This window comes from Mirounga leonina, unplaced genomic scaffold, assembly GCF_011800145.1.
Source record: "Mirounga leonina isolate KUSES-001 unplaced genomic scaffold, KU_Mleo_1.0 Mir_177, whole genome shotgun sequence".
In the NCBI taxonomy this organism is placed as follows: Eukaryota; Metazoa; Chordata; class Mammalia; order Carnivora; family Phocidae; genus Mirounga; species Mirounga leonina.
The window spans coordinates 2,575,785-2,603,608 of record NW_023270459.1 but is presented as its reverse complement, the minus strand read 5'-3'; the positions used below and the strand labels follow the sequence as shown (position 1 = coordinate 2,603,608).

The window sequence follows — 27,824 nt, the reverse complement described above, 5'->3', positions numbered from 1 at the left end:
TTGAGAGCCAATGACCCAAACACTGAATCTTGTACTTGCTATTTTCATAATAACTTGAAATCCTGCTTCCTCACTTTCTAAATACTCATATACAAGTGAGTTTTTCTATTTTTATATGGTTCTATTCTAGGTATCTGTCCACAGATAAAAAGACATGTTATTATACAGTCCTTAATATCCCACCATTCCTCAAAATTCTACTTTCCAAATAAAACTCAGAATCATTTAGTCAACTTCTGTGAAAAAAAATTGGGCCTTGGCTCAGAATTATACATGAATCTGTGGGACACCACCATTCTCAAAAAGAGAGTATTCCAAACCAGAAAAATCATATATTTTACAATGGTTGGAAAGATTTAAACCAAAGAATTACCTGTGGGATGTAGTATGGTAATTCAAAGAAGAATAGAAAGTAATTTCATTTTCTATTTCTGTATATGTGTGTTTTCTTCATGAAAGCATAGAATACGTTTCTAGTCTAAATACACCAGTAAATAAAAATATCTTCAGTATGGATTCAACTTGGAAACCAGAGAGGGTCCCAGGAAACAAGCAAAAATGGATACTTCTTCCCAAAACCTAGAGCTAGGATAGTCACAGTCTTTCTCACCAGTCAGCTCTTTGCATAATAAAACCTTCTTCTACCCATGCACCATCTCTGATCCCATGTATTCACCCTTTCCCAAACTCTCCCTGAAGCTGACTCTGCTGGGTCATGCTCTGGGAAACCAAGATTAAGTCGGCCATGGTTTCTGTCAAGTCTCTTGTTCTCAGAAGGTAAGGCAGGCATTAAGAGATGAGCTCTAGTGTGGCTGTTTCTCTAACATCCAGGCTACTGTATAAGGAGTGTCCAAGTATTCTTGGGAAATGACATTAGAAGAGCCTCCATTCCCTAATTTCAACCTACTTAAAAGTACCCCTTCCATCACGTTACCTGACAGATCTTCCACAACCCACCAACCCCATCAGGGAATGCCAAGCTCCTGAAAATGAGCCAGCAGTTCTCCTTCATGTGGACTGGAGATGTGGACTCTTACCATGAGGCTCGTGAACACTCCTGTCACACATAAGATGTCTCTACCTTGGTGTCTGGCAATGGCTGACTTACTACTAAAGCCACAGCCCTAGGTGTGACTTCTGGCATCTCACGACGTATGAGTCTTGGTTAAAGATTTCACTACACTCGTACATACAAGGTTTCTATCCTGAGTGTGTCCTCTGATGTCTGATGAGGTTTGATTTCCGACTAAAGCCTCGCCCACACTTCCTACAAATATAAGGCTTCTCTCCCGAATGTATCCTCTGATGTCTAATAAGGTGTGACTGCCGGCTAAAGCCTTGCCCACACTCCCTGCACACGTGAGGCTTCCCCCCTGAGTGTGCCTTCTGGTGTGTGACGAGAGTTAACTTATCACAAAAGCCTTGCCCACACTCCCTGCACTCAAAGGGTATGCTACCTGAGTGTGCCCTCCTGTGCCTAAATAGGTTTGGCTTCTGGCTAAACCTTCTACCACACTCCCTGCATACGAAAGGCTTTTCCCCTGAATGTGTTCTCTGGTGTGAAATGAGGGTTGACTTATCATTAAAGCCTCGCCCACACTCCCTGCATACAAATGGCTTTTCCCCTGAGTGTGTCCTCTGGTGTGTGATAAGGGTTGATTTCCTGGTAAAGCCCCTCCCACATTCCCTGCACACAAATGGCTTCTCCCCCGTGTGTGACCTCTGGTGTTTGCTGAGGTTTGACTTCAGGCTAAAGCACTGCCCACACTCCAGGCATACATAAGGTTTAACCCCTGAGTGTGTCCTCTGGTGTGTCTTGAGGTTTGATTTCCAGCTAAAATGGCGCCCACATTCTGTGCATACATAAGGCTTCTCTCCTGTGTGTGTCCTTAAGTGCCTAATGAGGTGTGACTTCTGGCTAAAGCTTTGCTCACACTCCCTGCACACATAGGGCTTCTCTCCCGAATGTGTCCTCTTATGTCTGATGAGATGTGAATGCTGGCGAAAGCCATGCCCACACTCCCTGCAAACATAAGGCTTCTCCCCCGAGTGTGCCCTCTGGTGTGTGATAAGGTTTGACTTCAGGCTAAAGCTCTGCCCACATTCCTTGCACAGATATGGCTTGACCCCTGAATGTGTCCTCTGGTGTGTGAAGAGGTTTGACTTCCAAGTAAAGCCTCGTCCACACTCCTTGCACACATAAGGTTTCTCCCCTGAGTGTGTCCTCTGGTGTGTGATGAGGTTTGACTTCCAGGTAAAGCCTCGTCCACATTCCTTGCACACATAAGGCTTGTCCCCAGAGGGTGTCCTCTGGTTTTTGATGAGGGCTGACATATTGCTAAAGCTCCGTCCCCACTCGGAGTACATGTAAGGTGTCTCCCCTGCGTGCATCTTCTGGAGGCTGAGCAGGTTTGACTCCCTCATAAAGCCTAGCCCAAACTCCCCATATTTGATTGCTCCAAATCCTGAGACTTCTACACCATGCAACACTTTGTCTGTTCCCCCAAGGTCTGTCCTCTGGTCTCGGCTGGGCCCTGTGTCCACCGCTGTGTTGTCTTGCTTGGACCTTACTGGCTGTTCTTGCCGTGGGCTGGACAACGCCTCTGAAGTGCCTCTTTTGCTTACTCTCCCCAACAAGGGCTTGGAGTCTTCTTCTGTCTCTTGAATTTCTGCTTTGTCACTCCAGCAGGTTTGATCAAAGAGTTGCTTCTGCTGCTGGTTTTGATCTTCTGGATAGTGCTTCCCCAGGGGGAGATGGTTTCCTGCACATAAACTTGAGAAGAGCTGAGGAAGGTGACTGAACCACACATGCTGGCTGAGGCCTTGCTGACTAGCGAATGCCAGTGGGCAGTGGGGACAAGGTTGAATGTTTAGCTTTGATCCTGCTGAAGAAAGAATATTTTGAATCAGAGTAGCCACAAGTAGGGTGGCCAGGGCCATTTTGCTTTGCCCATTGGTCGTTTGTAATATGTTTATATCACAATCTGTCTCCCACTCAGACATCCTTGCATCTATAAGAAGAGCCTATTTTTCATTTTACTTTATACACTACATTTTTAATCACAGGAGTTAGCAAACTTGTCAGGTAGGCCGAATTCAGCCTGCAACTTGTTTTTGTATGGCCCACCAGCTAAAAATGGATTTTACCTTTCTAAGGATTCAAAGAAAGAAAGAGAAATAAATAAATAAGCAAACAAACAAATAAACCAATGAGGCAATAGACTGCATGTGACCTGGGAAGCTTAAAATATTTACTGGGTGGCCCCTTACAGAAGAAGTTTTTGGCCCCTTGTCCTACTGCAATGTAGAAAACTCTGGAGCGCCTGGGTGGCTCAGTCGTTAACTGTCTGCCTTTGGCTCAGGTCATGATCCCAGGGTCCTGAGATTGAGCCCCGCATTGGGCTCCCAGCTCCACGGGGAGCCTGCTTCTCCATCTCCCACTCCCCCTGCTTGTGTTCCCTCTCTCGCTGTGTCTCTGTCAAATAAATAATTAAATCTTAAAAAAAAAAAATGTAGAAAACTCATACCAAAAACTTACTTTCACAATACTTGACAGAGTAAATAGTTTACTTCCAGAAATCAATCAACACATATAATACATTGAGAAGTATTTATTCATGAAAAACACTGAACTCTGGATAAGGAAAGTGGGAATCTGGAGCATGATTGCCTGGAGTTGCTCTCACCCTTCCAATCTCCCAGCTTGGGTATTATGGTAGTTATACTAGGTCAGGTCATAAAACCATCAGTTCTGTTGCTGCTACAGGGACAGTCACCTGATTTGAGTGGAAGGTGAAAAACCAATGCTGGGTGGAACTGTCAATAAATGTGATCTAGGTGGTAAGCGAACAGGGAAGGCCACCAGTGACTGCTATCTGAGGTTGCAGTCTTTCTTGGTTGGGACCAAAAGAAGAAGAACAAGAAGAAGAAGAAAAAAGACTGGTAGACCATCCAGAAATGCAGCAGGGGAAAACCTGAAAGTAAGAGAGCCAGGGAGGGGCTTGATAAACTCTCCACACAGCCCTGGCTGACTGGAAGGCTGTTTGCAAAAGCAGGGGGGATGGCTGGGGCCCAAGCTATGCACATAACCCTGCCTGACACAGAGACTATAACCAGGTACAGAGGAAAAATTAGAGGGATCAGTGGAAAGTAAAAAGCCAGACAAGACTTGGAAACTATCTGAACTTTGAATGAGCTCCCAACCCACCCATTTATCCACTGGCAGAGGCAGGGAGCCTTACTGGTTCAAAGTCTTTGAACACAACCTATTGCCAATTGTTGCAGATCACTAAGCCCTGCAGACATAAGGCTGAAATCAGGAAGCCAGGATTAAAAATAAACACAAGAATACAATAACAAATCAAGTGGAAACATCACCTTCACAGAGAAAACTTTTTCCACATATTTAGTCTAGAAAAGTTACTAAAACTGGCAACAACAATATCTAGGCAGGAAACATCATCAGCTCTCAGAGGGGCTAAAACATACTAAAATATCCAGTTTCCAAAGAAACAGGAAAAGAGTGACCCATACTGAGGAAAAAATGCAGACAACAGAAACTGTTGCTCGGTGGCCCAGATGTTGATTTACAGGGGGAAAGAAAGAGTTCAAAGCTGATATTATGAATATATTTAAAGAACTAAAGGAAACAACATGTAAAAACTTAAAGTATGGTAACTTAAGAAATAGAAAAATCTCAATAAAGAATAAAAATTACTAGGGGCGCCTGGGTGGCTCAGTCATTAAGTGTCTGCCTTCGGCTCAGGTCATGATCCCAGGGTCCTGGGATCGAGCCCCGCATCAGGCTCCCTGCATAGTGGGGAGCCTGCTTCTCCCTCTCCCTCTGCCTACCCCCTCCTCATGTTCTCTCTCTCTCTCAAATAAATAAATAAAAATCTTAAAAAAAAAAAAAGAATAAAAATTACTAAAAAGAAATAAAAGGAAACTCTGGAATTAAAAAGTAAATTAACTGAAATGACAAAATTACTAGGAAGATACAACAGCATATTTGGACTTGCAACAGAAACAATGAAGTTGAAGATAAATCAACAGAAATTACCTAAACTGAAAAACCAGATGAAAGAAAGATCGAAGTAAAGCAAAGAGCCCCAGAAACCTGTGGGACACCATCGGATAAAACAATCTATGCGTAATGGGAACGCATGAAAGAGAAGACAGAGAAAAGAGCAGAAAAAAAATGTCTGAAGAAATAATAACTAAAAAGTCTGAAATTTGTTGAAAAACATTAGTCTATAAATCCAAGAAGCTCAACAAACTGCAAGAAAACATAAAACATAAAGAGGGTGCCTGGGTGGCTCAGTTGGTTAAGCATCTGCTTCCAGCTCAGGTCATGAACCCAATGTCTTGGGATCGAGTCCCGCATCGGGCTCCCTGCTCAGTGGGGGGTCTGCTTCTCCCTCTGCCTCTGCCTCTCTCACCACTTGTGCTTGTGCGCAGTGCACTCTCTCTCTCAAATAAAACCTTAAAAAAATTTTTTTTTTAAATCTTTAAAAAAATACTCCAGGGGTGCCTGGGTGGCTCAGTTGGTTGAGCATCTGCCTTCAGCTCGGGTCATGATCCAGGCGTCCTGGAATGGAGCCCCACATCAGGCTTCCTGCCTAGTGGGGAGTCTGCTTCTCCCTCTCTTTTTGCCCCTCCCCCCTCTTGTGTTTTCTCTCTCTCAAATAAAATCTTAAAAAAAAAAAGAAAGAAAGAAAAACATAAAGAGAGACACATCATAGCCAAACTGTTGACTATCAGAAAAAAAGACAAAAGAGAACATCTTGAAAGCAGCAAAAGGAAAATGATTCAACATGCACAGGAGGAAACAATATGGTTAGTGCTAACTTCTCATCAGACAATGGAGTATGGAATGATTTATTCAAGGTGCTGAAATAAAGGTGAAAAGGCTACTAAGGAAGAATTCTATTCTCACGAAACTATCCTTCAGAAATGAAATTGATACAGATATTCACAGATTCACAAGTACTCAGAGAGTATCTGTTGCTAGCAAACACGCCTTATAGGAAATACTAAATAAGTCTGTCAGGCTGAAAAAAATGACACCAGACATTAACTCAAATCCACAGGAACAAATGAGGACCACCAAAACTGGTAAGTATGTGGGTAAATATAAAAGACTACATATGTATATTTTTCTCCATTCTTCTCTTAATTTCTCTGAAATGCGTAAGATTATTATAAAAGGTGGTAACTGTAAATTATGTAGATTATGTTAAATTAGATGCATTTTTAATGCCTAGAGCTGAATTAAGAAAATAACTACAAAAATTATATATATAATAAATAATAATAATTATTATTACTATTATATACACACACACCCAAAAGGTAGGGGAATAAAAAACATGAAGCACATAAAAAATAAGTAGCAAAATGGCAGACTTAAACCATATCAATAATTATTTAAATATGAGCAAACCAAACATTCTAAACAAAAGACAAAAAGGTTTTAGTTACACCACCAAAAGCACAATCCATTTAAAATTTTGTTAAGTTGGACATCACCAAAGTTTAAAACTTTTATGCTTGAAAAGACACCATGAAGAGAATGAAGACAAGCTGCAGACTTGTCCTTTTTCTGTAACTTGACTTTATAGAGTTGAAAGTATGTGAAAACCATGTATCTGATATAGGACTGTATCTAGAGTATATGGAAAACTCTTATAACTCAAAAAGAAGACAAAACAATCCAATTTAAAAATGGACAAAAGAACTGAATAGCTTTTTTGTTAAAGAAGCTATGCAAAGGGTTACTAAGCACGTAAAAAGATCAACATAGGGCGCCTGTGTGGCTCAGTTGGTTAAGTGTCTGCCTTCAGCTCAGGTCATGATCTTGGGGTGCTGGGATTGAGTCCCGCATAGGGCTCCCTGCTCAGCAGAGAGTCTGCTTCTCCCTCTGCCCCGCCCCCCACTCATGCTCTCTCTCTCTAATAAATAAATAAAATCTTTAAAAAAGAAAAAGATCAACATCATCAGTCACTAGGGAAATGCAAATTAAAACCACAGTGAAATACCACTACACACCCCACTAGAATGTCTGTAATCAAAATTAGAGACAATTCTAAGTGCTAACAAGGATGTAGAGAAACACACTGCTAATAGAAAATGTAGAAATAGAAAACAGAAATGTAAAATAGAAATACTATTAGAAATGTACAGCCACTTCAGAAAATAATTTTGCAGTTTCTTAAAAAGTTAAATGTAAACATGTCATACAATCCAGAAATTTTACACCTACTTATCGACCCCCAAATGAAAATGTATGCCCACAGTAAGACTGGTACATGATTGTTCTTAGCAGCACTATTCACAATAGCCAAAAAGTAGATACAACCCATATATCCCATCAGTCTCTGAATGGGTAAACAAAATGTGCTATGTCCATACAATGGAATATTATATGGCAATAAAAAGGAATGGATTACTAGGCCACCTAGGTGGCTCCGTCGGTTAAGCTTCCCACTCTTGATTTCAGCTCAGTTCATGATCTCAAGGTCATGGGATTGGCTCTGCCTCTGCTGAGCACAGAGCCTGCTTGGGATTCTCTCTCTCCCTCTCCCTCCCCCGCAACACATGTGCACACTCAAAAAATAATCCAATCAAGAAATGGGCAGAAGACATGAACATTTTTCCAAAGAAGACATCCAAATGGCCAAAAGACACATGAAAAAGTGCTCAACCTCACTTGGCATCAGGGAAATCCAAATCAAAACCTCAATGAGATACCACCTCACCACACCAGTCAGAATGGCTAAAATTAACAAGTCAGGAAATGACAGATGTTGGCGGGGATGCGGAGAAAGGGGAACCCTCCTACACTGTTGGTGGGAATGCAAGCTGGTGCAGCAACTCTGGAAAACAGTATGGAGGCTCCTCAAAAAGTTGAAAATAGAGCTACCATACGACACAGCAATTGCACTACTGGGTATTTACCCCAAAGATAAAAATGTAGTGATCCAAAGGGGTACATGCACCCCGATGTTTATAGCAGCAATGTCCATAATAGCCAAACTGTGGAAAGAGCCAAGATGTCCATCGACAGATGAATGGATAAAGAAGATGTGCTGTATATACACAATGGAGTATTATGCAGCCATCAAAAAAACTCAAAATCTTGCCATTGCAACAATGTGGATGGAAATAGAGGGTATTATGCTAAGCGAAATAAGTCAAAGACATGTATCATATGATCTCACTAATATGAGGAATTCTTAATCTCAGGAAACAAACTGAGTGTTGCTGGAGTGGTGGGGGTGGGAGGGATGGGGTGGCTGGGTGATAGACACTGGGGAGGGTATGTGCTATGGTGAGCACTGTGAATTGTGTAAGACTGTTGAATCACAGACCTGTACCTCTGAAACAAATAATACATTATATGTTAAAAAAAAAAAAAAAAAAAGATAGTAGGAAGGGAAAAATGAAGGGGGGGAAATCGGAGGGGGAGAAGAACCATGAGAGATTATGGACTCTGAGAGACAAACTGAGGGTTCTAGAGGGGAGGGGGATGGGGGAATGGGTTAGCCTGCTGATGGGTATTAAAGAGGGCACGTTCTGCATGGAGCACTGGGTGTTATACTCAACAATGAATCATGGAACACTACATCAAAAACTAATGATGTAATGTATGGTGATTAACATGACATAAAAAATTAATTAGGGGCGCCTGGGTGGCTCAGTTGGTTAGGCGGCTGCCTTCGACTAGGTCATGGTCCCGGGGTCCTGGGATCGAGTCCCCCATCGGGCTCCCTACTCGGCGGGGAGTCTTCTTCTCCCTCTCCCTCTGCCTGCCTCTGCCCCTGCTTGTACTCTCTGTCTCTGTGTCAAATAAAAATAAATAAAATCTTTAAGAAAAAAAAAATTAATTAATTAAAAAAATTTAAAAATAAAAAAATTTTTAAAAAAGGAAAAAAGAAAATAAAGAAACGGATTACTGATACATGCCATGACCTGGATGAACCTCAAAAATATTACGCCAGATACAAAAGACTATATATTTTATGATACCATTTATAGAATATGTCCAGAAACAGCAAATCTATAGAGACAGCGTTATTAGTGGTTCCCCAGAGCTCAGATGGGAGGAAGGACAGATGCAAATGGGCATAAGGGAGCTTTTTGGAATGACAGAATATTCTAAAGTTAAATGGAAGTAACGATCATACAATAAACGTTTACCAAAAATAATGTAACTGTATACTAACAATAACTAGATTTTATGGTATATAAATTTTATCTCAATGAAGTTGTTAAAAAACTGTAAGACTAGCGGCGCCTGGGTGGCTCAGTCGTTAAGTGGCTGCCTCCAGCTCAGGTCATGTTCCCAGGGTCCTGGGATCAAGCCCCGCATCGGGCTCCCTGCTCAGAGGGAAGCCTGCTTCTCCCTCTCCCACTCCCCCTGCTTGTGTTCCCTCTCTTGCTGTCTCTCTCTCTGTCAAATAAATAAATAAAATCCTTAAAAAAAACAAAAACAAAACTGTAAGACTATATTTCTAAAATATCAGTGTCATAAAAGACAAAGAAAGGTTACTGAAATGATCTATATTAAGGGAAATTAAATAGACATGACATGTAAATGCACTACTGAAACCTGGACTGGATCGTTTTCTGGAGAGTAAAAAAAAGATATTATTGCGTCTACTGACAAAATTATAATATGATAAATAGATATTAGATAAAATTACCGTATCAAAGTTAAATTTACTGAGGTTGTTAACTACTCTGGTTATATGAGATTACTATCCTTCTTAGAAAACCTTTTAACAAACATACACATATGAACATATGCACACACATATATACATATACATAAATATATATACATATACATTGAGGGGGGAAGGAGAAGGGAGAACATGCATATAAGATAGCACACAAATATAAAATATTAATAGGTGATGTTATTATGTCATTTTACTTTTTTTAATGATTTTTGGGGTTTTTTTTAAAGATTTTATTTATTTATTTGACAGAGAGAGCACAAGTAGGCAGAGCAGTAGGCAGAGGGAGAGGGAGAAGCAGGCTCCCCACTGAGCAAAGAGCCTGATGCAGGGCTTGATCCCAGGACCCTGGGATCATGACCTGAGCCAAAGGCAGAAACTTAACCAACCTAGCCACCCAGGTGCCCCTAAAGATTTTTTTTTTTTTTAAGATTTTGTTTATTTATTTGACAGAGAGAGACACAGTGAGAGAGGGAACACAAGCAGGGGGAGTGGGAGAGGGAGAAGCAGGCTTCCCGCTGAGCAGGAGCGGGGCTCGATCCCAGGACCCTGGAATCATGACCTGAGCCAAAGGCAGACAGTTAATGACTGAGCCACTCAGGCGCCCCTAAAGATTTTATTTTTATGTAATCAGTACACCCAACATGGGGCTCAAACTCACAACCCCAAGATCAAGAGTTGCATGCTTTGGGGCACCTGGTTGTCTCAGTCGTTAAGCGTCTGCCTTCGGCTCAGGTCATGATCCCCGGGTCCTGGGATCGAGCCCCGCATCGGGCTCCCTGCTCAGTGGGAAGCCTGCTTCTCCCTCTCCCACTCCCCCTGCTTGTGTTCCCTCTCTAGCTGTCTCTCTCTCTGTGTCAATAAATAAATTTAAAAAAAAAATCTTAAAAAAAAAAAAAAGTTGCATGCTTTACCGACTGAGACAACCAGGTGCCCCTGATGCCATTTTATAATAACATATATGCCATATATTTTTCCACATATGTGTGTATGTAGAGGATATAAAGGTGTCCTTTGTACTATTTTTATTTTTGCAAATTTTCTGTAATTTTGAAGTAATTTCCAAATGTCAAGTCAAAAACATACAGGATGAAGCTTACTTCTGAAAATGGCAGCAGACTGAATTAGTCACAAGAATCCCCTGCAGAAAACAATGATAAAACTGGATAAAATACAATAAATAATTACTTCAAGCCACTGGAAAACACCCAGAAGTGACTAGAAGCTGGCTGGAGTAAAGAGTTCACACTAAAAAAACTGCAATAAAAAGGGAGGGGTAAGAATTTTCTTGCTACAAAGCACTCCCAACACACACAACTACAGCAGTGGAGAAATACCACAGCCTTATGAGCTCAAGGTGCCACAGGTTAGGATTCAGAGATGGAACAGAAGCTCCAAATACGTGTTAAGAATAGAAGGAAATGGGGCGCCTGGCTGGCTCAATCGGTGGAGCACATGACTCTTAGTCCTGGGGTTGTAAGTTCGAGCCCCGTGTTGGATGTGGAGATTACTTAAAAATAAAATCTTAAAAAAAAGAGAATAGAAGGAAATGTACAGTGTCAAATCCTTGTATTAGAAAAGAAGGAAGCCTGAAAAGTAACAATGTTAAGCATCCATCTTAAAAACTTGGGAAAGAAATACTAAAATAAGCCCAAAGTAAGAATAGAAAGGAAATACTAAATAGAAGTTCAAACATAATAAATATAATAGACATGATGAACAAAGCAAAAAAAAAAAAAGGCAAAATAAACAGATGAAACAGTTGTCTCCAAAGAACATACACAGGACAAATTATGGAATTAATTAAACCATTCAGCAAGGCTGCTGGTATATGCTCATTATGATCAAATGAATTTGAGTTCTGCATTTTAACAAAAAATTATAAAAATTTAGTTTTTAAAAACATAACTCTCAAAAAAAAAGTAACTCTCAAAACAACAAAAAAAATAAGCCTATGTATAAATTTAAAGAAAGATGTATATTTACATTATAAATTATAAAATCTTGCAAGAGGTAGTGATAAGGATGTATTAATAAATAAGTGAAAGAAGACACCACACTAAGAGAAAGACTTAATATTCTAAAAGATGTCAATTCTCTCTAAATTAATGAGTATATTAATATATGTATATGATTGAATATATAAATTCAATGCAACTACAACAAAATCCTGACAGGAGACTTTATGAAATCTGACAAGCTGATAATAAAAGCCCACTGGGCTGAAGCTACAGAGACAAGAATAAGACAGGAAGACTTACCCTACCAGACACTAAGACTTATTACAAAGCTATAGGAAATTGAAACAGTGTGATATTGGCGTAGGCATAACAGATACAGCAGTGGAATAAAAGAGAGTTCAGACATTGATCCAGGCATATACTGAAATTCAAAATACGAGAGGTGGCATTAAAAATTGGGGAAAATGATGAATTATTCAATGAACGGGGCCCAGTCTGATGGTGACGTATTTAGAAATCTATAAAAATAGACCCGTATCTCTCAACACACACAAAATCAATTCCAGACAGATTAAAGACCTAAGTCGTAAAAAGCAAAAATATTTTTTAATTTAAAGAAGAAAATCTAAATAATGTCTTTATGATCTTGACAGAGAGAAGGAATTCTTAAATCAGACAGACACACATACAGACAACACAAAAAAATCTGACAAATCCAAACACATTAAAATTTATGAAATTATTATTAAAGGCCATTAAAACATTGGGTAAATTTCATAACACTCTTGAAATGAAAGTAACGGGAAACAGATCAGAGGTTGCCAGAGGTTAAGGGTGGAGGGAGGGTAGCATGAAGGAGTTTCTTTCTAGTGGTAGAACATTCTGTATCCTTACTGTGGTAGCACTTACATCAATCTATGTAAGTGACAAAATTTCACAGTACTATGCAACAACAACAAAAGAGTACATGTAAAAACTGATGAAATCTGAATCTGATTAAGGTCTGTAGTGGATTTAATAGTATTGTACCAATGTCAACTTCCTGGTTTTGAAATTGGAGAAAGCTGGGTAAAGAATAGATGGGAACTTGCTGTATTATTTTTACAAACTGAGACTTAAATTATTTCAAAATTAAACAACTTTTTATTTTTTAAAAGATTTATTTGAGAGATAGTGACAGAGATATCGAGAGAGAGCAGGGTGGGGAGGAGGGGGAGAAGCAGGCTCCCCGCTGAGCAGGGAGCCCAACATGGGGCTCAATCCCAGTACCCTGAGATCATGACCTGAGCCAAAGGCAGACACTTAGCCACCTGAGCCACCCAGGCACCCCTAAACAGCTTTTTATAAAGCAGGTAGGCAGTCCACAGATTGGAAGAAGATGGACATAATACATTTAATGGACAAAGGAATCATTTCCAGGATTTATTTAAATACTTCTACAAATGAACAAGTAAAAGAAAAGCAGGCTAGAGATCTGAACAGGAAATTCGCAGAAGAGGTAACATCAATGCTAATCAACCTAGGAACATAGGAAAAGATGCTCAAACTCAATGCTAATTAAATTAAAACTGGTGTGAGAAGCCATTTCATACCCAAAGGATGGTCAGAAACATAACTCTTTGTTATGGCAGCCTTGCAAACTAATGAAATAACTGTTGAGAGCAATTTGGCATTACCTAGGCAGGATGAACAAGTGCACACTCTTTGATTCAGCTACTCTACTCCTACGCATCTATCTTAGAGAAACAAGGGCTTATATGCCCAAGGACACATGTATTAGAATGTTTATAGTTGGGTGCCTGGGTGGCTCAGTTGGTTAAGCAACTGCCTTCGGCTCAGGTCATGATCCTGGAGTCCCGGGATCGAGTCCCGCATCGGGCTCCCTGCTTGGCGGGGAGCCTGCTTCTCCCTCTGACCCTCCTCCCTCTCATGCTGTCTCTCATTCTCTCTCTCTCAAATAAATAAATAAAATCTTTAAAAAAAAAAAAAAAAAGAATGTTTATAGTTACAATTTTTTTAAGATTTTGTTTATTTCAGAGAGAGAGAGTGCATACGAGCAGGGGAAGGGGCAGAGAGAGAGGGAGAAGCAGACTCCCTGCTGAGCAGGGAGCCTGACACGGGGCTCGTTCCCAGGACCCTGGGATCATGACCTGAGCCGAAGGCAGACGTTTAACCGACCAAGCCACCCGGCGCCCCTATAGTGCATTCTTTAATAGCCAGAATTGGTAAAAACATAGACGTCCAACAAAATAAAATGGATAAATGAATTGTAATTATGCATATAATACAATAAATACTATATAGTAATGAAAATGAATGAACCAGAACAACATATATCAACATGGGTTAATCTTACAAACTCAGTGTCAGTGGAGAGAGCAAACTACGGGAGGATATACATAATATGATGACATTAATGAAAGTTTAAAAATGTCAAACAACACTGTAGATGGTTGAGGGATTCACATATATGAAGTAAAGCAAAAGGCCATGCATAAGATTTATAAATCCCTAATTTTGAAAAAACAGTTCCCTTTGGGCATGGTATGGGGAGGCAGGGGAAATAGGAACTTCAATTGTTTAGGTAATGCCTTATTTCTTAAGCTGGGACGTTGGCTCATGAGAGCATATTTTTTTATTATTCATAGCTTGCTGTAATCTTAATTACTAAGTAACACATTTTTTAAATTATGGGAATTGGAAAGGTAGAAATAATCAATTACACTTCACCTACGGGAAACTGAAAAGTATCTAAAGGGTGGCAGACTTAATGTCCATAGGATAGATGTAGTTTTTAAGATCAAGAGAAGAGAAAGAAGCCCATGAATGAGGGAAGACTGAACATGATGAAGAAGGCAAGCCAAGTAAAAGGAAGGGAGGCTTCCTGGTGGAGGAAAGAAACAAGGAAACCAAGAAAGCCCCGCCACCCCAACTGAAAATGATATTCTGGAAGGGAGGTCATGCCAGGCAGACTTACCAATGACCTAAGAGGCCTGAGAAGAGCTTCTTCCCCGTACCTGAGAGATGCCTCCTCCTTCCCTATCTTCCAAGCTGTGGATGGTCCCATCTACCTTGCGTCACACTCACCTGGACAGAGGCCCAGTGGATGTTGTTTCTCCTTTATCCAGGGCTCTTCCCCTTGCTCCAGCTGAGAAATGAGTTTTGGTTTGGAAAATGGAATTTCTGCTCATGGGGAAAAACAACAACAACAACAAGGAGATTCTTGGTTATGGGCTCAAGGGGCCATTTCTTAACTCAGAGCCAAAATGCATAGGGAAACCCAAAGGGCGATACAAAGGACCTATAACTGTGAACTCTCCTCAGAAGAGCTGAGTAAGTAAAGGTGACTCTGGTCAGGAAAACAGCATATTAACACTTAGTGAAGGAAAATCACCTAGGTTTCAAACAAGATAAAGCAAAAAGAGAGCCCCAGCCTTGAGAAAGAGGCGTGGAAATGCAGTGTTAAAGGCAACATGAGTAAATCTACATGTTTTCAATTCCACTAAATCCAGATTTCCCCTGAGGGAGGGGGGGGGATTATTGTTTCTAAGCCCAACCCTAGGACAAAGCTGCTTCCTGGGTAGCCTTTTCCTCGTGATATGTAGAAAATACTCTGTGGGGCAGATTTTAAGTGCTAAGGGAAACCATCCTTACCTAGTGAGACCAGGTGATTGTAGGTCTCCAGCATCACTTCCCTGTGCAGGGTCCTCTGAGCTGGGCTCAGCAACCTCCACTCCTCCTGGGTGAAGTCCACAGCCACATCCCTGAATGCCACGAATGCCTTTAACACAAAACACAGCACTGTTCATCCGGAGTGCGCCTTGCTCGCAGCTCAGGATAAGCAATCAAAAGGCTTCCCTGTGGGAGGTAGATATTTCTAAACCCTACTTTGGATTGTGAATGAAGGGTAGAATATGCCACTCCAATTTATGCCATTTTGGCATAAGGATTATTTTGGGCTGAAGGCATTGAGAAGAAGCAGACACAAGAAAAGTTCTCTGCTCTCCCCCTATCTGCCTAAGAGCAGAACCTAAATTTGTGAAAGTATCTCCGCTCCCGGCTCTACCGGGAAGAATAGGAAGTCAATCTCTGGAAACAACTCTAGACCCTTACCAGCCACGAGATGGCACCAAAGGAATCCACACAACAAACCTTACTAACTACCCCTTATCTTCCACCACAATTTGCTGTCCTCAAAACTCAAAATGCTTTTCCTTTGTCTTGTCGCTTCTCTAAAAAGTTATTGTTCTTTTGTTAAGATGCTGTATGCGCCCAAGTTCTAACCACCCCTTTGAGATACTCATCACTGAGGGCTCCCATGTGTATCTGTTAATAAACTTCTGTTTGCGGGGCGCCTGGGTGGCTCAGTCGGTTGAGCGACTGCCTTCGGCTCAGGTCATGATCCTGGAGTCCCGGGATCGAGTCCCGCATTGGGCTCCCTGCTCGGCGGGGAGTCTGCTTCTCCCTCTGACCCTCCTCCCTCTCAAGCTCTCTGTCTCTCATTCTCTCCGTCTCAAATAAATAAATAAAATCTTTAAAAAAATAAATAAATAAAATAAAAAAATAAACTTCTGTTTGCTTTTCTCTGTCTTTTGTTGGTCTAATTTATAAGGCCCCAGCCAATGAACCCAAAATAGGTAGAGGAAAAATCAATTTTTTTTTCTTCTCCAAGGGTTCAAAGACCCTTATTCTCCTTTCTCTATCCAGCCAGCATCATTTATGCACCCATTACTGTCAACATTCGAGGCTAGCTGCTACCGGGGATGAAAGCAAAACACAAGTCCCTTCACATTGGGAGCTTTAAATCTAGGCAGGGAGAAGAGGAAGACATCACACACACGAAGTTAAACAGTAAAAAAAAAAATCATCTTACTGAGCTTGAAGAGTATCAGAGACTACTTGGTCTAAGCATTTATGCTCTACCTACCTGAAGCCTCTGAGTCTCTGGGGGGTGAGTACCCACCAGTATGTATACTTTGTAGCAGGACCCATTCCTCCCCCCTGCTCACACTCCAGCTGCCCTGATCCTGCCTGAAGAGTGCAAGTGTGTGGCTGGAAAGACTATGGACTCGAATCACACTGTCCCCAACTAGAGTACCCTTAGGCAAATTAGCTAACCTCTCAGCATTTCTGTTTCTCCTGTGAACCAAGAAAACACAGTGTTTATCTCACAGGACTGTGCTGAGGATCAGAGAAGTTGGTAAATGTAAGGATTCAAGACAAAGGACTGTTGCACATAGTGAGTGCTCAGGGAGGACTTCCCTAGCCGTTCTAGAATTCTTCCTTTTCACTCAGGTTCTTATTCCCCTCTGCTGCTTTAATGTACCCCCTTAACTCTAGATAATGCGTTACTCACTTTTATTTTCTGACTGCCTACTAGACTGAAAGTTCTATCTGCATTGTTCACTGCTATTGCCCTGGTGCCCAAAGCAGAGCCTGCAAACACTAAGCAGTCAAATATTTTTAGGTGGCTGAATGTGCACTTACTATTATTATTCCCCTAACAAAGTTTCAAATGCCCTTCTGCTACCTAGAATGCTGTACTTCGGAGGGTGGGAATATAAATGGTCGTTGGATGAAGGTTTTGGTGAGGTGTCTTGGTGTGGAGGTGTGCAGAAACCAAGCCCCAAGGAGCCTAGGGATCCAGTTTGGGGATTTTTCCTAGCCCATCAGTTTTTTTGTCTTTTAAAAGAGAACATAATCTGGGACGCCTGGGTGGCTCAATCAGTTGAGTGTCCAGCTCTTGGTTTTGGCTCAGGTCATGATCTCAGGGTTGTGAGATCAGGCCCCACATCAAGCCCCACATCAGGCTCTGTGCTTGGCGGGGAGTCTACTTGGGATTCTCTCTCTCTCCCTCTGCCCCTCCTCCCTCTCTCTAAAATAAATAATCTTTTTTTTTTTTTTAAGATTTTAAAAGAGGACACACTCTGCAGTCCCTAGATAGGGTCATTTTGAGCCATACACTACATTTTCTTTATATCCCTTATATGTTGGATGACTTCACATGAAAATATCAACTTATGAGTCCTGTTGAAAAAATCCATAATCTGACCACTCTGGGCTTTGCATTGCTGCAGGGCCACAGATGGCTGAAGGTGACCCACACTAGGGGTCCATTAGCCCACCCATATTATTGGCAGATTGCTGCAACTCCTACCTTACTTGTTTCATTTAGCTCCCTGCCTGGTCCCTTTGGTGATGTGATTTTGCATCCCTTCTCAGAATACCATCCCCCTTAAGGGATGACACTGTGTCTCCCAAACTAATTCTATGCTGTGCCCTCTCAGGGGACGCTCCCCTAAATTTCCTGTTCCCTATCAGCACAACTGTTCTGCACTGGCTGTGGAACGGCCTTAAAACAGGACCCCCCTGCCCACCCCCACCTTTGGTAATAGCAATCCCAGAAGCCAGCCCTCCATCAAAGTAATTAATTATAAATAAAGCACAGCCAGGATGAGTGAGAACTATGGTTCTTACCCCTCATCTCTAGCTGTACTTTAGAACTAACTGTGGTGTTTTAAATTATGGACTCCTGGGTCTCTCCACAAATGGATGAAATCAGACTCTCTGGGGATAGGGCTTTTATACTTTTAAAGGCTCCTAAGTATAGTCACGGTTTAAAATCAGTAGGTCAGAGGAATCTCAAGAGGGAGAGGTCACTGTAGGATAGAGAGATCACAGCAGGTTTTATGAGAGGAAGGTATGATCTTGGTCATAAAGGGCAGGCAGGACTTTGAAGGATTGAGGAGAAATAACAGGGGTGGGCCCTCCAGATAAGACATCTGGGATGGGAGGAAATAAGGAATGAAAAGAGAGCAGGCAGGTCATAGCAGACTACAGAGGGTTCGAAAGGCCAAAGGAATATAAAATCCTATCCTCTACTGGGCATTGAAGGTAATATATGAGTAATACCCTTGATGAGTACACGAGTGTATACGATGAATAGAAGAGTGTACATGTGGATAGACAGGTGATAACGCACGTGTAGCAAAATATTCATTGTTGAATCTAGGTGGTGGGTATGTGAGTCAATGTTAAGGTATATTTTTTTCTGTAGATTTGAAACTTTTCATAATTAAATATTGAAAAGACTATTCATTCATTCAGATATCTACCTAGCCCCTGTGGTGATTTGGTTTTTAAAACCCCTTCTTAGAATGAACACACACACAAACACACACACACACATGCGTGCGCACAAATACCTAGAAAATCTCTGACAAAGAAGCTACACTGCAGACCAACCTACGTTCTTTCAACAAGTTTAACACAACTGGTATTCCTACAGCCCTGGAAAAATTCATGGTTTCTTTGTCTGAGAGCCACACATGTAGGGGGGTATGGAAACACTAAATGGATGACTCTCCATGACCTATTCCAAACCTCTCTCACTGAGGAGCAACTCAGCTAGCAGGTGGTGGCACTAAATCCAACTCAAGGGGAGGCGTGACTGGCAAAAAAGTAACCTATCCCTTTGTCAGCTGAAGAATGGATTGGTAGCTGATGAGAACTGACAAGACACAGTGGCCTGCTGCTGGATCCTAGCAGAAGACTTCTACATTTTTAAGATGGAGTAATGCGGAGCCAATACTTTGCCTAAAGCTCATAAACACGGGCACAAATGACCCAACAGAGGCAGCGGAGTTCAGTGCACTGGTCTTAAGTGTGGGCCCTGAACCTGCAGCAACAGCATCCCTTAGGAACTTGTTAGAAATACAAATTCTCAGGCCCTAGCCCAGAACCACTGAATCAGCATGCGGAGCCCAGCAATCTGTTTTAACAAGGCTTCTCAGTGATTCTGATTGACAGAAAAGTCTGAGAAATGCTCAGGGGCTAAAAGGACACCCTGGAGACAGACTGTGTTCGAATGAGAGCCCTCCTTCTCCCACAACTTGGCATCAGTAACTTGACATTTCTGTGTCTCAATTTTCTAAAAATGGGCACTTTAGGGTTGTTGTGAGACTCAAAGTTGCTAATAATCAACATCCTACGGCTGTGAGGGGAACTAGCCTGATGAGGCTGACGCTGTCAACAACATCAAGTGGAGGAATCACACAACCCCAGTCCCTGATAAGCTTATGAAGGGAGAGGACCAACCCCAAAGTGTGTCCTGGCTCTGGACTTTCTTTCATGTGGGCTCAGTTATTGTTTAGAACAGCCCAAGTGGGGTTTCCTGTTGCTTGCAGCCAAAAGGTATAATATCCTATCTTGTAACAATCCCCCGCCCCCTCCGCCATGAATCCTGCTTCTCTTTTTCTACCCTTTATGCATTTTCCTCCTATACTAACGCTAGGCTTGGCCATGAGACATGCTTTAGCCAACGGGACATCGGCAAACATGACGCAAGCAAAGGTGTGGAAGGCATTTGGGTTTGAGGCTGGCCTTGGTTCTTTCTGTGCAGTCGACCTTGAGGCTGCTATGTAAATAAATGGAGCTTGCCTGCTGACGAGGCCACACAGAGAACCAAGAACGGAGGTACCTCAGCCAACCAGCCTGTCAACCACCAGCTATGTAAGGCCATCCAGCTCCAGCTGAGCAGCCAGCGGACTACAGCCACATGAGTAAGCCCCGGTAAATCAAGAGAAGAACCACTCTGCTGTGCCAACCTACCTGCTGACCCACAGAATTGTGAACGAATAAATGATTGTGTTTTAAGCCAAACTGGCAGATAGAAATGAAGTGCCATCACAATTCCCCAAAACACGTGGCATTAGCTGTGGGAACAGGAACGGCGGAGGTTATCAGCACCAGTGGGAAAAGTAGTAGACAAACTGTTAGTGGGGGCTAGGAAAGTGGTTAAGGAAACCACTAGGGCAGCCTGAGAAAGGCCATGCCTTTTACGTGCTGGCAACACTGTCGCCTGTACCAACTTGGAAAACAGAAAAAAATACCGAATGATTTCAGATCTGGCTAACGAGATCTCCAGGAACCCTGTTAAAGGCTTCAGTTGGATGCCTCTAGCCACATACGAGAACTTACAGAAAGAGAAAAGCTAAGGCGCCTGGGTGGCTCAGTTGGTTGAGTGTGTCTGCCCTCGGCTCAGGTCATGATCCCAGAGTCCTGGGATGGAGTCCCGCATCAGGCTCCCTCTACCCTTCCCCCCTGCTCATGATCTCTCTCTCACTCACTCTCTCCCAAATAAATTTTTTTTTTTTAAAAAGAGAAGAGCTAAAGAAGCAACTGAGCAGTTTGTAAGCATCATTTAGGGGAAGTAGAGACACATGCGAAAAAAAAAAACCTTAACCAACTAGCTTGTTACTGTCATGCATGGATGGTCATCCCGCCCCAGTCAAACTGCCAGCAGATTGCAGCGACATGAGCAAGCCCAGATGAAACCTCCCAAACGCCCATCTATGCCTGGCTCAAAATGTTGACCTCAAACTGTATGCTAATAAATTACTTTGTTTTAAGTCAATAAGCTTTGGGATGGTTTGTTATACAGCAAGGGCTAACTGATACACTGATAAAGGAATGTCATGTTAGATGAAAAATACTTTACAACTAATATCATCCTTGACTTGCTATGATGCTCATGCTGACAGAAACTCCTTAGGTTTGGAGGCACCTGGGTGGGCTCAGTTGGTTAAGCAGCTGCCTTCGGCTCAGGTCATGATCCCAGGTAGAGCCCCACAGCCGGGCTCCTTGCTCAGCAGGGAGCCTGCTTCTCCCTCTGCCTGCTCTGCCTGCCGCTCCCCCTGCTTGTGCTCACACTCTCTCTCTCTGACAAATAAATAAAAATTAAAAAAAAAAAAAAGAAACTCCTTAGATTTGGCAAGCATTAGAGTCAGTCCTCCCATCTTTCTCTCACTCCCGAGCCTGAAATCATTACATGGAAAAGAGGATAGATTCCTCTGAATGACTCAAACAGTTATTTTTCTTCCTTCCTCCAGCCAACCTCCTAAAAAATGAATTAATCTAAGTTAAAGGTGTATGTGAGATGACTCCACTGTGTTGGTAATAAACACACTTTCAGAATTAATAATCAAAAAAAAAAAAGAATTAATAATCAGAACATGTCAGAAACAGGACAACACATTTGAAATGAGGAGTGTCCTGGGGTGCCTGCGTGGCTCAGTTGGTTAAGCGTCCAACTCTTGGTTTCGGCTCAGGTCATGATCTCAGGGTCGTGAGATGGAGCCCCTAGTTCAGCTCCACACTCAGCAGGGAGTCTGCTTGAAGATTCTCTCCCTCTGCTCCTCCCCCTTCGCTCTCTCTCTCCCTCTCTCCAATAAATCTGAAATGAGGAGTGTTCTGAATACCTAAGACACTGTTGTGAGCCACTGAAGGAGGACTTCTGAACAGAAAAGTGATATTACTGTAATGTTTGGGGAAAATGAGGATGACAGAAACACGCTGCGTAGCAAAGGACCATATCAACATGTAGAAACCAACCAGGACACTATTGTAAACATTCACGTGAGAAAAGAAAAAGATCTGCACTGGCAGGTCTACCCTGGGGATGTAAAACTGTACAGTATAACAATAAAAACAAAACAAGAAAACTGCAAAACATAAAGCAGACATCATGATGGAAGAAGGGGGCCTCAAAAACAGAAGAAATAATCAAAACAATCAAATGTTTTAGAACAGGCAGAGTTCCAAAGCTCCAACTGGTGTGAGTCCCCACTGCTTTGAAATGGTCATTTCAACTCACCTTATTTTTGTTGTGAGAATAAATACAAACCTATAAAAGAATTTCATGCACAAAATTGATCACAGAAGCAAAATTTACAATAATTAAAATATTGGGGGCGCCTGGGTGGCTCAGTTGGTTAAGCGACTGCCTTCGGCTCAGGTCATGATCCTGGAGTCCCTGGATCGAGTCCCGCATCAGGCTCCCTGCTCGGCAGGGAGTCTGCTTCTCCCTCTGACCCTCCTCCCTCTCATGCTCTCTGTCTCTCATTCTCTCTCTCTCAAATAAATAAAATAAAATCTTAAAAAAAAAAAATAAAAATAAAAATAAATAAAATAAAATATTGGGACTAAGTTAAATGGTCCCCCAAATTGGAAGGGACCCTCTTGTACTGTTGGTGGGAATGCAAGCTGGTGCAACCACTGTGGAAGATAGTATGGAGCAAAAAGTTAAAAATAGGGGCACCTGGGTGGCTCAGTCAGTTAAGAGTCTGCCTTCAGCTCAGGTCATGATCCCAGGGTCCTGGGATTGAGCCCCACACTGGGCTCCCGGCTCGGTGGGGAGTCTGCTTCTCCCTCTGCCTCTCCCCCGACTCCTGCTCTCTCTCAAATTAAAAAAAAAAAAAAAAAAAATTAAAAATAGAACTACCCTATGATCCAGTAATCACACTACTGGAACATTTAGCCAACAATACAAAAACACCAATTCAAAGGGTATTTAGCCAACAATACAAAAACACCAATTCAAAGGGATACATACACCCCTATGTTTATAGCAGCATTATTTACAATAGCAAAATTATGGAAGCAGCCCAAGTGTCCATCAATAGATGAATGGATAAAGAAGATGTGATATATATATAATGAAATATTATTCAGCCATAAAAAAGAATGAAATGCTGCCATTTGCAACAACATGAATAGAGCTAGAGAGTATAATGCTAAGCAAAGTAAGTCAATCAGAGAAAGATAAATACTATATGATTTCACTCATATTTGGAAATTAAGAAACAAAACAAATGAGCAAAAGAGAAAAGAGAGAGCGACAAACCAAGAGAGAGACTCTTAACTATAGAGAACAAACTGATGATTACCAGAGGGGAGGTGTGGGGGCAGGGAATGGGTGAAATAGGTGATGGGGATTGAAGAGATTAAGGAGTGCAGTTGTGATGAGCCCTGGGTGATGTATGGAAGTGTTGAATCTCTATATTGCACACCTGAAATTAATACAACACTGTATGTTAACTATACTGCAATTAAAAAAATAATAAAAATGATCCCCCCAAAGTGGAAAGTAGTGGATGGGTTCATCCATTTGATGCGCTATTATAGAAATCACTTCCAGTGGGTTAAGTGTTGGCTGTTTCTGCACCTATAAAATATGGGTCTGGGTAGATACACTGGCACTATTTTTAATATACTGATCTTATCATTAAGCTCTGTCAAAATGTGTGTGAGTTTGTGTGTGTGTGTGTGTGTGTGTGTAAAATGAAACAAAATCCCAATGGTAACAGAATCCCAAAATAAGATGGAAGACCCATAAGATGCAGGCTGTGCCTTTACACATTACTGATTGTCATCCATCAAGTATACTGCGCACAGCAGTCACCAAATTTGTTCAATGTAATCAGTGAAAAAAATGCTAAGGATTAGTAACATCATGCGCCTGCCAGCCCATCCCATTTGTTACAAATTCTACTTTATTCTCTCAGGCAAAGGTCCCTGCCAGTGACCTAATATAGAACTGTATATTTGTTTAAACTGGTTTGTATAATTCAGATGTCATGCGTATCAGAGTACCTGGATAGTCTACCCAAACCCCCTGAAATATGTAGTTAATTATATGCCCCAAATAACATACCAACACAAACAACAGAAACTCCTTTGTTACTTAGTTCTTTCAAATTAATTTATTTAAGGCTGTGGTTCCTCTATGCACTCAACATTTCCTATGTGTCAGGCACAGAGGTTTCATCTTAAATGACTTCTCCATTCAAATGCTTGTACCCTTTGATCAGTTCTTCCAATACTTTTTTTTTTTAAGTATTAGGGGCAGGGAAAAATCAGCTCACACAAATGTCTGGCTTTTCCCAGAAAATCAGAATGCTTTCCTATTAACATTATGAGTAGTGAAGAAAATACACACAAAATATTCAATGTTACCTTAGGAAATGTTCTGAATTAGATTTATTATGCATTCTTGGTACTAACACTTTCAAATGAATGAAATATAAATGAGAAACACAGAACTCTCAAAGTTGTTCTGATAACATCCAGGAAACTGTAAATCTCTACCATAGAGGGCCAGGATTAAGAATAAATCAAGGTCTCCAGAAAAAAAAAAGAAAGAAAGAAAGAATAAACTGAGGTCTCATTTTCTGCTTAAATTTTCCTCTCATTTTTTTTTTTTAAATAAGGATAGTCAAGGCAGATCTGAAATAGCCAAGTTAATGCATATCAAAAATGATAGTAAAACAGCCTGGCAACTTTGTTGGCACTCAATAACTGTTAATCACATTCAATTAAGTCAAGGTCATCATAGCCACCATTCATAGGGGTTAAAAGTTTCCCCTTTAAGTCCCTATACATCCATGTCATTGATTTCCTTATATCAAATTCCCTCTCAAAATCCTTCAAAACCTAGCTTATTCAAAGACAAAATCTACACTCCTCAGTCTGGCACTCAACTTAGCCACCCAGACTAAGAGGTAGAAAATGAAAATCCTTCAGGGACCAGGTAGGTAATATAAATGAGAGAGGGAGGCAAAATGTTAGCTAGTCAATGGTTTCAACCTGAGTTTGGAAGATACTGTGGAAAGTGCAGCAAATAAACTCTGCAGGACAATGTTCAGTGTGAATTCCCTGACACCACAGTGCAATTTATTTTCAGAGAGGCAGGCAATCCAGAATTTTTGGTGAAATCTCCCCAACGGCCTGATGATGAAAATGCTCTCAGCATAAAATTCAGGTCAGACCATCAAGCTCCCCACGTGTCTGTATCTTCACCAGCACATAGTTAAAAATCAATCTTAAATAATTCCACTGGCCACTACAATCTTCCCACACTGTGGCAAGGGCAGTGTGCCCAGCCTCAGGCTAACCATGCTTCCTGCTCTCTTCCCTGCTCTGCCAACTCTCCAACTTACCAAACCCTCGGGGGCATTTCAGACAGCCCTACTTCTTCTGGAAGCCCTCCCTAACCACTTCAGGTCACAAGCATCTCTGTCGTCCCTGTCCTGCATCCTTACCACTGGACAGTCAAGCCTGGATGTTCCTGTATTTTTACTTAAACTGTTCCATGTGTGTTGTTCACAACTGACCACTTCGCGGGTGACAGGTATGGATGGAGCAGAAAGGAACGCTGAAGGAGGGGACTCCATGTAAGATGAGCCGCCACTCCTCCAGGAACAGGCGTGAACTTTGCCCAATACCAACAAGGCAGCCTGCAGCGCAAGAAAAAGGAACAGATCCATCCTGTTGGCAGCCAATATGGAATTTGATGAAAATTCTCACCTCTTTTTTGGCTTTCAGGAGCCCCGTGGCCATTTTCCTGGTCTCCTGAATGCTGTCCTTGGAGAAGGGCAAGTCTCAGAGATAGACCTGGGGATGTGAAAAGAAACGAGAGCGTGCCTAGATGGAAAAGCCCCTCCCTCTCCAGCAGTCAAGACGGGGTCGGCTCCGGAGCCCCACACCTGGGGGTTCAGTGTCACAGAAATCACCAGCACAACCCAATTCCCATCCAGAGCCCTGGGAAAAGGGTTCAAAGTGACTGAGCACCGTCAAATTCAGCCCTAAGCTCTGGCCACGGAGTGGAGCCCATGTCCCCCTACAAAGGAGTAAGTGTCTCTAACTCTCTGGGCTGGAATGAAAAAGATAATGGCCTGGAATGCCTATGGAAGAAGGCCCGAGTTCAGAGGCAGCCTGTACCCCCACGAGTAAAACAGGGACAAGTAGAGGGACGCGCTGACTGGACAAGGCAATGACTACAGGGCACTCACGTGACGCAGGGTGCACGTTGCCGATCCTGAGGCTGAGGCTCGGGCACCAAGTACAAAAGCGTGGGAACGACCGAATACGGAGGCCTACCCCGCCGCCAACCAGCGAGTGGGCGGGACCCACCAGCCGGAAGTGCTCCGGCTACGTAAACTCCGCAGCAAGGAGAGCGCCAGGGACACCGGAAGTGGCCGCGCGGGCGTCTGGAGAGTGTAGTCTTTGGGGTGGAGAGGTCGTGGGCTAGCAGGCTTGGCCAACCGCAGGGTGACTCTGACATCTGCACCTCTCATGCAACGAAGCTTAGGAGCTCATGTTAAGATGCCCAAACCGCAAGGTGCACATGTTTCTTCTCCGAGGGCCAATGAGATCTCGCGGACCACGAGAGAGTCGCAGAAATGCCCGAAGATTCTAGAAAATGTGGTCCTGGCGCCCCGCCGGTGTTACTGAGGCGGGTGGACAGACTGTGCGCGCTGACCTTCAGCGGCACGGGTGAGCTGGGGTAACCCACGCCAAGGCTCCGCCCTGTGTGCCCTTCCAGGAGCAGAAACCAGGGTCCGGATTGGGGCGAGTGGGCGCAGCTCAGGGCAAAGACCTTGGGGAACGAAGCAGTGGAGTGACGCTCTGTTGGGACTCCGGGATAGGAGCGACACCGGCCAGTCCGCGCAGGGAACGCCAAGGCTATTTTCTAGGAGAGCGGGATCGGCTTGGGCTAACTCCCGGGATATTGGTGGATGGCTCTAGTCCTGTGTCCCTGGGATATTGGTGGGTGGGGAGGCGGGACTTGAGACCAAGAGCAAAAAGGCCCCCTGGTGGTAGAAGTAGTAGTGTGGTGAGGAACCGTGGCTTGATCCAGAAATCCCTGGGGTTTTTATTGGAAGCTAGGTGCCACTTAGGGGAAATTGACCAGAGTTGTGGTTGGGAGGTGGGGGGATGGGGTGTGAAGAGGAAGCAGAACTTGACAGTTTTGTTCATAATGAATTTTTTTGCATTAATTTTGATTTTCAAAGATACCACCTTAAAATACTTATCTTGATTACTGAGTTTTTATGGTGCCCCCTTATATTTTGCCCCCAGAGTCCCGGCTGTAGGGAAAGGCATGAATAGATCTTACACTATATGAACTTCATTGGCACCTATTGGCCTGTAGTCTTGATAGGAAGTGAGGGCTTGGCTTCTGGGCATTAAGTAGCCAGAAAGAGGCCTTTGGGAGCTTACCCTGAATTGCTGAATTGTGAGTTATCTTTTCTTTCCTGACTTCCTTAATATCCACAATTCCCTGATAACTGAACCTTCCAAAGCCCCACCCACCAGGCACCTCCAAGACCTATCATGATGCAAATATTCAGAGACTACTCTTGAATCTTCACATCCCACTCCAGAATCTCTTCCAATATCCCTTTACCTGGAGAAGTAAAAAAACAAAGTTTGTGTGTTAGTATCAGCCGACCCCATTGGATGGTGTTCAGGAAGGATCAGCCTAGTGCCCTATTCCTGTCCT

At 42.5% G+C, this 27,824-nt stretch overlaps 1 protein-coding gene across 2 annotated transcripts; it reads right to left on the bottom strand.

The window, feature by feature from the left end:
- ZNF875 (zinc finger protein 875) lies at positions 1-26,434 on the bottom strand. 2 transcript variants are annotated; one of them, XM_035023666.1, is made up of 5 exons: positions 26,332-26,434; positions 25,847-25,933; positions 15,356-15,482; positions 14,789-14,884; positions 1-2,885 (listed from the first exon to the last, which is right to left on the bottom strand). In XM_035023666.1, the coding sequence occupies exons 2-5, from the start codon at positions 25,877-25,879 to the stop codon at positions 1,201-1,203; spliced, it is 1,941 nt and encodes a 646-aa protein (XP_034879557.1). In that variant the 5' UTR covers positions 25,880-25,933; positions 26,332-26,434; the 3' UTR covers positions 1-1,200. The 2 variants fall into 2 exon arrangements, with proteins under 2 accessions (XP_034879557.1, XP_034879558.1); XM_035023667.1 differs by having other exon boundaries at positions 1-2,882.
- Positions 26,435-27,824: the final 1,390 nt, after the last annotated feature.